Here is a 12,800-nt window from a genome sequence, read left to right as displayed (position 1 = left end):
AACTGATCCACAAGTAAGTTAAGCACGCAGCTCCTCACTAGTGCAGCCAACAGTGGTGTCAAGTTCAAGTGGTGAGAGCAGAGTAGTAGTGATATAAGGGAAGACAAAACTGGTGGTGAGGATGATTGAAATGACCGAGAGCCAAGCTGAAGCTGTGGCAGAAGGTAAGCTCACAGCCGGTCTCTCTGGTGAGAAGGACGAGCTCGTCCCTCGAAGGGACTCAATTTCGGCTGTGTGGAGCTACTTCGGATTCAGGGCTAGCGATGTCCAACAAAAGCAGGTGTTGTGCAAAGACTGTGCAATAATAATTGCATTTCAGTTTTATTTTGTTTATTCCTTACATAGTACATTCTTAGCTAGATTTCATTTCGTGATTTTAAATTACATTCTGCACTGAAAATTGTTTTTTTTTTTTGGAAAGAAGTGCAATAAAATTCAGTTGTTTATCGTTGTTCCATAATCGTGATTAATAATCGTGATTTCAATTATGATCCAAATAATCGTGATTATGATTTTTTTCCATAATCGTGCAGCCCTAGAATCGTAGTGGTTGGGGGGGGGACTATAACGTGAGAGGACGCTGGCGTGAATGTCGCCGCTTCTCATGCCCAGCTTTTCCACTCTTTACTATCCACTTGACACTTTCCGCGAGTCTAGCCAAGCTAGCCAAGCTAGGTGCGCACCCGGTATGGCTCTCAGATACTCCGCAACAGAACTGATGAATCTCTGCTCCTCCACCCTGCCGAGCTGCCTAGATGTCTTACAGTCTCTCCACATCCTGCGTCGTCCCAGATATGTCCACAGAGCCTCCCGACATAAGTTTGTGCATATGAATACAACTCCGACTGTCTCTACAGTCCGATGCCATACTTCCTTGTCGCGACGTCATCAAAACAAACGTCACGCAGAGCTTGGCAACCTGCGTCCCCTGGCTTGTGCTCTCATACCTGGTCCTTCTGATATGTCCACCATAAAGACGGCAAACTTTATGCTCCTTAATACTCGCTCATTAAACAACAAGGCAGAATTAATCCATGACATAATTACTGACAGAAATCTCCAATTCATGTGTCTGACTGAGACATGGCAAAATCAGCAGGATTTTTTCTCTCTCAATCTGGCCACTCCCCCAGGCTATGTATACATCCAAAAGCCTCGCTCCACGGGCCGTGGTGGTGGGCTGGCTGTCATTTACAACTCAGACATTATGGTCAAAGAACTCCCCATAAACTCCAGCACCTTCGAATGTGTGCACTTTGTGATGACAGGGGCTGCACAGCTACAGGTTGTACTTGTGTACCGCCCTCCCAAAGCCAACAGTGGGTTTCTCTCTGAGTTCTCTGAGTTACTCACCACTGTCTGCCCCATGTCCCCATCCACCATCATTTTGGGTGATTTTAATATTCATGTGGACTCACATAGCTGCCCTTTTGCAACAGAGTTCTTATCCATCCTTGAGTGTTTAAACATCACACAGCATGTACATGGTCCCACACATGTTAAAGGCCACACTTTGGACTTAGTGTGCTCTACTGGCATAATTCCCCTCAATCTCCAGTGCCTGGACCTAGCTGTCTCAGATCACCATGCCATCCTCTTTTCTGTACCTGAGCCTCCACCCAGACTGCGTGTGAATCGAACAATCACGTTCAGAAATATCAAGCGCGTATCCACACCTGCACTGTCGAGCATGTTGGCACTACATCTTGCCTCCCACCCCTCCAGCCACACTGTGGATGCCCTAACTGAACACTACAACACAGCTCTCTCTCGCAGTCTGGATGCTGTAGCCCCCCTGAAGACTCTGTCCGTCACTTTCAGCCAGCCTGCACCTTGGTTCACTCCTGAGCTCCGCCTCCTGAAGGCAGCTGGGCGTCGGCTTGAAAGACTGTACAAAAAATCTGGACTAGTTGTACATCAAGAGGCTTACAAAGACCATGTGGGGAACTACAAAGAGGCTCTCTCCAGGGCAAAAACTCTGTATTACTCCACTCTCATCAGTAAACATCAGAATCAACCAAAGCAGCTTTTCTCCACTATAAACCGCCTCCTCCGCCCTCCAGATCCACCCCAACCATCGGACGCCGCTGAACTCTGCGGCAAGTTCCAAACTTTCTTTCAGCAGAAAGTGGACGACATTCACCTGCAGCTCCGTCAGACAGGCGCTCCATGTCCTCCTGCCTTTCACCTGAAGGACTGCAACTCAACCTCTTCTGCCCAGCCACATCAGTGCTCCCTCTCCTCATTTTCACCACTCAGTAACAACCAGGTCATGGACTTTGTGTCAAAAGCTAAAACCACCTCTAGCAAACTGGACCCCATGCCCACGGCACTGGTAAAGGCCTGCCTACCCACGCTTTGCCCTACCATGACTGACATCATTAATACCTCCCTTACATCTGGTGTGGTGCCCTCCAGTTTTAAAATGGCTGTGGTCATTCCCACCCTCAAAAAACCCAGCCTGGACCCTGATGACCCTGGAAATTACCGCCCTATCTCCAACCTACCCTTCCTCAGCAAGATTCTGGAAAGAGCAGTGGCTGCCCAACTACAAGACCACATGTCCCACCATGAACTCTATGAACCCCTCCAATCTGGCTTTCGACCTCACCACAGCACGGAGACGGCGCTCATTAAGATCATGAACGACCTCCTCATAGCTGCAGACAATGGCCTCATCAGCCTTCTCATCCTCCTAGACCTGTCTGCAGCTTTTGACACAGTCTCCCACACCATCCTGCTGCACCGTCTCCATGATCACTTAGGCCTCTCTGACTCCGCCCTCTCCTGGTTTCACTCCTACCTCTCCACTAGGACGCAATACATTGCTATCAAGGACTCCAACTCGACCCCAGCTCCAGTCAACCACGGCGTGCCCCAAGGCTCAGTGCTTGGCCCCCTGCTGTTCACCATCTACATGCTCCCTCTCGGCCAGATCATCCGCCAACATGGGCTCAGTTTTCATTGCTATGCTGACGACACCCAGCTCTATATTAGCACTACACCATCTGCCCATCTCCCTCCCCTATCACTAGTTCACTGTTTGAGAGACATTAAGACTTGGATGGCCACCAACCTACTCAAACTGAACAACAACAAGACAGAGCTCATGGTGGTGGCCTCTCCATCTCAGTCCAAGGAAGTTGGGGATGTCCTACTGAATGTTGATGGCTGTACCATCAGGCCCTCCCAAGAAGTACGCAACTTGGGTGTTATCCTGGACTGTAACCTCTCACTCCAAGCTCATATCAGTAGCACCACCAAATCCGCCTTCTTCCATCTCAAAAACATCTGCAGACTCCGGCCCTCACTGTCAGACCCAGTTGCAGAGACTCTGATCCATGCCTTCATCACTTCCCGTCTGGACTATTGTAATGGTGTCCTCTATGGTCTTCCAAACAAAGCACTGGACAGACTACAGCATGTCCAAAACTCTGCTGCCAGGATCCTCACCAACACAAAGCGGTGGCAACACATTACCCCAACACTGAAACACCTTCACTGGCTCCCAGTGAAGTCACGCATCACCTACAAAATCCTACTCCTCACATACAAATCCTTCCACACTCTTGCTCCCCAGTACCTCTCCGATCTCATCCAGATACACTCCCAACCAAGGTCCCTGAGGTCCTCTGGCAAGAACCAGCTCGTCACTCCCCGCTCCAGACTACGGACCTTTGGAGACCGAGCCTTCTGTGTTGCTGCCCCCACCCTTTGGAACAGTCTACCTCTCCATATCCGCCAAGCTCCCACACTGGAAACGTTCAAAAAGCACATCAAATCCCACTTATTCACTGAGGCCTATGGTCCTTAATCACCTTGGCCCCATCCCCATTTCTACCCCCTCCCCTCTTCTTTCCTCTATTCCCTAGCCCCATCTCCTTTTTGTAAAGCGACCTGGGGTTACTTGAAAGGCGCTATATAAAACCAAGTCATTATTATTATTATTATTATTATTATTATTATAACTGTGTACTAAATTTAAATATGGACCGGCTACCTGCTGTGAAGGGACCTCAAACTAGAAAAGTAGCTACTGTTCTGGGAATGAAGGAGGGACTCGGCCTGATTGATGTATGGCGATATCATCATCCCAGAGACAGAGACTATACATATAGGTCCCAAGTTCACGGAAGTTACTCCAGATTAGACATGTTTCTTGTTTCAAAGGCTGATGTGCATAGTGACAGAGTGCAAGATAGAACCCATAACCTTGTCAGATCATGGTCCCATTAAGATGAAAATAAATTTAGGTCTAGAAAAACAATTCAGATACTGGAGACTTAATGTCTCAATACTGAATGACCCCCTGACCCAACAGGAAATACGTGAGAAGATAAAAGAATATATTGAAATAAATGATAGCGGAGATGTTACTCCTTCTATTTTATGGGATGGTGCCAAAGCTGTTGTGAGGGGACATATCATTCAAATTACATCGAGAATAAAAAGACAAAGAGAAGCCAGGAGACTTGAACTGGAGACTGAAATTATTAGGTTAGAAAAAGAACACAAAATTTCAAGAAAAAAGAATACACTAGAATTATTAAAACAGGAGAGACAAAAATTAGATGATCTGCTCACATACAAAGCAGAGGGAATGCTTAGATTTGTAAAAAGAAAATATTATGAAATGGGGAATAAAGCAAGCAGGCTATTGGCTTTTCAGTTACGGAAAGCTCAATCAAACCGTGTGGTACCTAAAATTAAACACCCCGACACAAATAGAATCACCTCCCAACCGAAAGAAGTAGCAGAGGCATTTGCTGCATACTATACAAAATTATATGAAGGTCAAGAATTAACAGGGAAGGAGGAGAAAATAACAAAACTTTTGGACTCGATCAAATTGAACAGATTATTACAGGATGAGACTGAGATGCTATCTTCTCCCATAACAGTACAGGAAATAATAGATAGTATTAGTAAATTAAAGAACAGTAAATCCCCAGGTGTCGAGGGATACTCGGGGGAATATTAGAAAGTTTTTGTTCACGAACTAGCCCCAATTTTATGTCGGGTATATAATTATGCGCTGGATGAAAGAGATCCCCCAAAAACCTGGTCTGAGGCAATTATCACAGTTATACACAAAGATGGAAAGGACCCCACTCAGTGTATGGGTTATCGGCCAATAAGTCTGCTTTGCCAGGATTTAAAAATTCTGACCTCTATCTTGGCAAATAGAATACAAAGACACATCCGGAAACTAGTTAACTTTGATCAAACAGGGTTCATAACTGGACGGCAGGGCACTAATAATGTCAGACGAGCTCTAAATCTACAATCTATTGCTTCTGTTAGAAAGACTCCATCAGTGCTTCTCAGCTTAGATGCTGAGAAAGCTTTTGATAGACTGGACTGGACATTTTTGGAGCAAACAATGGCTCATATGGGCTTTAACGAAACCTTTTTGAGTTGGATTAGAGTGTTTTATATGAATCCGAAGTCAAGAGTCAGAGTAAATGGCCAATGCACCGACTTTTTTTATCTAGGACGGGGGACAAGGCAGGGGGATGCGCTCTCGCCAGCCCTGTTCGCTCTTAGCATTGAGCCCCTTGCGGAATTGATTAGAAGTAACCCCCTTATGCAAGGAATAAGAGATGAGAGTGGAAAACAACATAAAATAGCCCTATACGCGGACGACATATTATTGTTTATTGAAAATCCCCTCCACTCAGTCCCGGCTCTTCTACAAAATCTTAATGAATATGGCCTAGTATCCGGTTATAAAGTCAATCCTAGTAAATCAGAAGCAATGATGGTGTCTGGGATATGGCCTAGCCAACTTGATGATATAGTGTCCTTTCGCAGATCTAAACAAGGTTTCAGATACTTAGGGATCATGCTCACTCCCCAGTTAACACAACTATACCAGGCGAATTATAAAAAGATATTTAAGATATTTAGAAACGAAGTGGCAAGATGGGATGTGCTACCATTACCCCTTTTGGGTAGAGTAGAGGCTGTTAAAATGAACCTACTTCCCAGAATTTTGTTTTTGTTTCAGTCTCTCCCAGTCGGGATCCCAACATCAGCCTTCAACATGCTGGACAAGCTTATTTCTAAATTTATATGGCAAAATAAGAGACCAAGAGTGAGACTTAAAACGCTCACTCTTGGGAAGGACAAGGGTGGACTCAGCCTCCCCAATTTAAAATATTATTTCTGGGCAGCACAATTAACAGCAGTGGTAGCTTGGATTAACAATGACATAGAATCGGGATGGGTGAACATAGAACAGAGCTCATTGCCAGTAATACCTTTATCCACTTTAGTGTTTCTAAACAAGCAGTCCCAGAAGAAATTTGAAATAAAAAATGTATGGGTAAAACACACGTTAAAAGTATGGTCGACAGTCCAGAAGAGAATTAGAGGAACAGCTGCCCTTTCAAGGGCTATGCAGATTACTGGAAATCCAGATTTCCCCCCCTCAACAACGGATATCACTTTTAAGAGATGGACAGGCATGAACCTGAAGGTTATTGACCAGTTGCTGTGTGAAACTGGTGTACAGCCATTCTCCTATCTCCAGGACAAATTCATTTTACCCCAAAGTGATATGTTCCGATATTTTCAGATAAGAAATTATATCACAAACCATACAGACTGGAATATAATTAAAAATGCTCCAACGAACATAGAAACTTACTTTATTAATATAATTAAACATCAATTACCCAATAAAAAGCATGTTTCCCATATATACAGAAACCTGCTACTAGATACATCAGACAATACTTTTTATATCAAAACCAAATGGGAGCTGGAGTTAAATATTATAATTGAGGATGGGGAGTGGGAAACAATGTGCACTGGATGTCATAAAGGTATCAATAGTAACATATGGAAGGAGTTTGACTGGAAGATGAAGACTAGGTTCTTTAGGACGCCTGCCGTGATCTCTAAATTTGTAGATAACCCAGCGGCAGTATACTGTTGGAGAGGGTGTGGAATGGTGGGCGACCACTCACACATATTTTGGGATTGCCCAATGATGCTTCCCTTTTGGAAGGGGGTGAAGAGCGAGATAGATAGAGTTCTGGGAATCAATGTACTATTCACCCCAAGTCAGTTTCTTTTTGATCTAACTCCTGAAGGCATGTACACTAGAGACCAAAAGCACTTGTTACATATACTTCTGATGACTGCTAGAAAAATGGTGACAATAAAATGGATGAATCCACAGCCACCTACAGTGGCACAGTGGAAACAGAAGCTGAGGGAGGTGTATGGAATGGAAGCTTTAACCGCTCAACTACAATTAAGGTCTGATGTTTTTGTGAGGAGGTGGCTACCTATAGCAAGATATCTTTCCAACTGAGGGGAATCCCACAATATGCTGGAGTGTCTTAACTGTCCCTTTATTTATTTACTTACTTGTTATTTTTCACTCATTAGTATAATCCAGGTTTCTGGGCCCCAATGTTTTTTTGTTTGTTTGTTTGTTTTTTGTTGTTGTTTTTTGTGTCGCTAGTACTGTCTCACATAATTTGTGAATGTTGTCAAGGAATGTTTGTGTTTCGCTTAATAAAAATAAAGTTCTAAAAAAAAAAAAAAGATTCCGAGAATCTGGAGACATCTTTAGAGATCTCTTTATTTTGTGTTCATGTAAACACGTTTGCTTGGTTTTAGATTTCTATTCAGAATGATTTCAATCGGATCTAAGAAAAAAATTGCTTCTGGTAAACATGGGAAGCGGGGAAGAAAGTTGGGGGCCCTCTTTCAGGCGTAGAGATGCTCCTGAGCATGCAGCTCATCCTGCACTGAAAACCACCTGAACGAAATCACCACCAGCCTCAAAGAAACCTGCCTCTAAAGGGTAGTTCTGTCAAAATCACTCTTGAGGTCCTTTGTTTGGTCCTGCGTCAAAGTTCTGGTATGCAACTGAAAGTTCTTACCTTCCAAAAAGGTCTTTGAATATCTCCAGAATAGCTATGGCAAAAACAACAAACCAGTCTCCTGTTCACTCTTCCAAGTCCACCCAAATCGAGCAAGCCAACCAGGTCATGGCCAAATGATCAAAATGACTAAATTAGCCTGATGCTGGTTTATTCCTGGCAAAATAAGTTTTCCCCTGGACGAGTTCTAACTCGTTCCAAACTGCCTCACCATAACTGATAATGAATTTGAAGTGGAAATAATGGGAATTTTATAAATGGACTTGGAAATGAGTTTGTGCTCTGCCGTTGCTTTGATTAAACACCAAAGATGAGGACACATGGGGAGTGTGAATTTTAAAAGACTGTGTGTTTGCACTGTGTGCTTTAAATGTGTGTGTGTTGTGCTCTGTTGGCAGGGGAATAAAATTCTGGAAGGTAAGTGTAAAACTAAAAAAGAAGTGAAATCTCACACCCTGTGCTTTTCCATTTGTCTCCTGTCCATCCTTCCTTCTTTTAAAAATAGCTCCTCTGAGTTTTCTTTTTTCCTTACCCTCGCTCAGTCGCCTGCCTGTTTGAACACAATTTTACCAGGCAGAAGCTGGGCTATATTTCTGACAGGCAATTTCAAAGATAGTATCTCAATTTGAGACTGGCTCATGGCATCTCTTGAGATGGCCTCCTGTTCTGCTGGGGGTCATTTCATAACCTGTAAAACAATTTCTTGGACCAGCACCAGTTCGCAGCTTATACCGTGGGAACCAATATCTGGCCACGATCATTTAGATGACTTGGGTCTTATCAGTGCCACATGTCAGTGGACGTGTAAGCTGTCCCTCCTTCTCAGTGTGCCTCGATGCCCGAGCAGCCGCTGTTAACACCCGGCTGACACCTTCCAGTCTATTGAATTGGCAGAGCCGGACATGGATTTCCGAGAGGTGATAAGACCAACTGGGTCTGCACTCGGTGGCCTCCGTGTTGTTTCGTTATCTCTACATAAAGATAGCAATGGAATCCAATATCAGATGTGCGGAAGGAAAACAAGGAGTGGAATGCTGTGCTTTAGGTCTGATTAAATGAGCAAATGTGTGAAGGTTTGCACTCTTCGCCGCTCGCATAAATTTCTCACCTTTAGAGGATCAGCTGGGCTGAACATCCTCTTTTGGCTGCCGTGACATGAGAGGAGGGGAATGTGACAAAGGAGGGGAAGCTCTTGACCTCCACGCAAATCAGGTCAGGGTTTGTCATCGTATACGCCTGATGAGGCACAGAAGTCAGGTTTCAATCTCGAGCTTGGTTATTGCAAAGCTCGCTTGCTTTTAGAAGGATGGACTCAGGATTAGAAATGTTGTTGAACTGCAAAGGATTCTTCTGTCTCTGTCTCTGTGTGTGTGTGTGTGTGTTTGTGTGTGTGTGCGCGCCTCGCGCTGATTTCTCAGACACACACACACGCACTTCCCTCTCACCCTTAAAAATTCTAAACCTCCTTTCAGCTCCGTTTTGTGAGTGGAGGTCATGCTCCAGCTGCCAGCCTGGGAAAAGTGGAAGCAGAGTACAGGACCAGGAGACCTGAGGAATAGTAAACAGTGAGAGTCTATGTTAACGGAGAAACCTCAGAGAGTCTTTCCTTTAGGCTAGGTCAGCCCAGAGTAAAAGCACAGCTGACACGAGATGAGGGCTCAACGCATTCTCAGACACTTGACTTTTGCACCTGGCTGTTTTTGAACTGATGGTGTGATTGTTGATGAACGCTAATTATCTAACCGGGCGTTTTCTCCAGAAAATATTCAGTACAGAAAAATTCAAACACCAATGTATGTTGGTGCATCTTGGACTGGGCAGATCACAGTCATTGATTCAGCGATGAATCCATCCATCTGAATCCATTTGCTATAACTGCTTAATCCAATTCAGGGTCGCAGGGCTGCTGGAGCCTTCCCCAGCTGCCATCAAGCCAGATGCTTGGTGCAAGTGTGGACCGTTTACTATTTGTTTTAAGGAAAGCGTTCTCATTGGTCTTTAAATCTGAGGCTGAGGGGTAGTTCATGTGCAGTCATGTGAAAAAGTAAGTGAACTTGTCCATAGTCCGATTCTTATTAGGGTCTAAAATTAGGTAAATACGACCTCAGATTAACAAAAGCACATGATATGTTACATCATGTCATTATTTATTTAACAAAAAAACTAAGCCCAAATGCAGAAGAAGGCCCTGACAAAGGTTAAAAAAAAAAAAAAAAAAGTACACTCCATGTTGGTAGTTTGTAGATTTAGAGAAGTTTAGTAGCCTGGTTCTGCTAACCAGGTTGACTTGATTAACTGATCATCAGCCAGCGTGAGTTTTGGCAGTTTGCTGGTTTGGCTCATTCAGGTGTGTGTTGACATAATGCCAAGGAGGAAAGACATCAGCAGTGATTTTTAGAGAAGCAATTGTCGCTGCCCCATCACTCTGGGAAGGGTTTATGAGGCCATTTCCAAACCATTTGGAGTCCATCATTCAACAGAGAGAAAGATTATTCACAAAAGGCAAAACACTGAAGTCGTCCCGAGAGTGTATTTTCCAGCGAGCTCAGACTGTACAATGCTCAGAGAAACTGCAAAAAACCCAAGAGCTACATCTCAGACTCTACAGGCCTCGGTTAGCATGTTGAATGTTAAAGTTCATGACAGTACAATTAGAAAAAGACTGAACCAGTATGGCTTGTTTGAAAAGTATACCAGGAGAAAGCCTCTTCTCTCTAAAAAGAAGATGGTAGAACAGCTTAGGTTTGCAAAGGTACAAATGAGCAAACCGCAAGACTTATGGAACAATGTGCTTTGGACATGGGCTGATGATTTGGGCTTGTTTTGCAGCCACGGGACCTGGACACCTTGCAGTTATTGGAGTTCTGGAGTTAAATGTGAGGCCGTCTGTCCGACAACTAAAGCTTGGCTGAAATTGGGTCATACAGCAGGACAATGATCCCCAAAACACCAGCAAATCTACAACAGAATGTCTGAGAAAAAAAAGAATGGAGGTGTTGCAATGGTTAGGTCAAAGTCCAGACCTCAACCTGACTGAAATGCCGTGCTGGGAGCTTAAGAGAGCTGTGCATTAACAAATGCCTTAAAACCTCCATGAACTGAGGCAATGATGTAAAGATTGCACCACAATTCCTCCACAACAATATGAGAGACCGATAACCACATACATGAAACGATGACTTGCTGCTGAAGGTGGTTCTACAAGCTGTTGGATCATGGAGCGTACATCGTTTTTCACACACTGCTTCTACATTTTTGACATAGTTTAGGTTGAATAACACAGTGTAACATGTCATCTGAGGTTGCGTTTACCTCATTTTAAGACCTGCTGAGTACCATATTACTTTTCTATTATGTCCTAATACGTAAAACTTAAGGATTCATAGACGCTGTGTTTTCTTTATTACTTGACTTTAGTTCTTATTAACGTTCAGCAGTGTTTAAGAGACCCTCCTTCTGTATGCCATCCCACACAGTTGAATTGTGACCTTGAAGGTCTTTGTCTGATCAGACTCTGTAGTTTCTCTTTTATATTCATGCAAGGCCAGCCTCCACTCTGTTGTAGGTGAATAGATAAAGGGGTAAACAGAGGGGCCTCTTGGGGGATTATGTTATGTGAGGTCAGTGCTTTCTGCCTCCCTTTTAAATGTGACTTTCTTTGCAAAAAGAAACGCATGACGTGTTGAAACTGCTCTCTGCGTCCACCCGCGAGTACTGTTACCTCCATAAAGAACAAGTTTCCTCTCTTATTGATTACGCCTGGCAGCCCAAGCAATGCATGATGGATCCTTTGAAGAATGCGTGAGTGTGCGACTGCGCTGTGTTTACGGGTGACCTCCTCTGTGCTGCAGGGTCCCGGCGGAGCTGAAGAGGCGGCGCATCCCGATCCGATCCAGTCCCAGCAACCCAGGGTCCATCACAGCTTCGTCCAGGAACATTTCCAGGCCCAATACAAGTGAGTTTGTTCTATAAACGCACGACGCTCACATCTGCTTGAAGTTAAATAATACAGTAGCAACAAAGGATCGGCGGGGCTCTTAAGTCTCGGTGGCTATTAAGACTGCACAGTGGTTTCCTGGGATGCCGGCCGCTATCATGCGATTATGTGATGATGTAAGAAGTGACTGTTCATTAAACACCTCCCCCTGACTTTTTATTGTCTGAATGTGTAACCAGGAACAAGAGGGTCTGTCATGGGTTGCTTTTTTGTCCCTTTGAAGACTTTAACAGTAATTTTTATTTATTTTTTTAAACAATACAGAGACTGGATCTTTTTCTGTACAATGGTGGGGAAAAAAGCCCCAAAAAATACTCTGCGTTGGAAATCCACACATGCCATACCATGACTCTATTTGTCTTGTGAGTTGTGTTTACTGTACAATGGCTGCACTGTTGTGTTATCAGTGGTCTAAATGTCAGGTTGCCCTGCAACAGAAAGGTCAATGTTGAATAACCACCGCACAAGCTCACAGTGTGCGGAAAGTGACTCAAATGTATACAACTCCTGTGTACAGGCGGGGCCGTGTCACACATATCACCTATAGACTAAAGTGCTGTTACTGTTTCCTGGGACACATAGAAGAGTGTGATTCTTTGACAAAAAGAAATCTGAGCTCGAAGAAAGGGGAAGCTGAACACCCACCGGTAATTACAGAGAAGACAAGAGCAGTAATACTGAAAAACTGCCCTGATTCTCTAACCTCTGCGGCTGTTGGGGAGTAAGAAATCCCTTTATTACAAGGACTTTTTTAGAGTGCTTCCCTTTTGTGCTAAAATAATGGGCTATTAGCTGTTACAGTGGTCAAGTACAGCCCCGAATTTAAAAAAATAAAAAGTTGGGAATGGATACAAATACTAAAGTGAAAACAAATCGTAACAATTCTTACATTTACTTTGACT

At 44.0% G+C, this 12,800-nt stretch overlaps 1 protein-coding gene across 1 annotated transcript in view; it reads left to right on the top strand.

Annotated features, from left to right (window-relative positions):
• The window catches only part of usp43b (ubiquitin specific peptidase 43b), a 79,654-nt gene that overhangs the window by 24,618 nt on the left and 42,236 nt on the right, over positions 1–12,800 (top strand). The window contains exon 3 of the mRNA XM_075453140.1: positions 11,753–11,856. Within this exon, the coding sequence (XP_075309255.1) occupies positions 11,753–11,856 (104 nt within the window). The remainder of the gene's footprint in view (positions 1–11,752; positions 11,857–12,800) is intronic.

The sequence above is a fragment of the Odontesthes bonariensis genome, chromosome 21 (assembly GCF_027942865.1).
Source record: "Odontesthes bonariensis isolate fOdoBon6 chromosome 21, fOdoBon6.hap1, whole genome shotgun sequence".
NCBI lineage: Eukaryota > Metazoa > Chordata > Actinopteri > Atheriniformes > Atherinopsidae > Odontesthes > Odontesthes bonariensis.
This window is presented reverse-complemented; position numbering and strand designations above follow the sequence as displayed.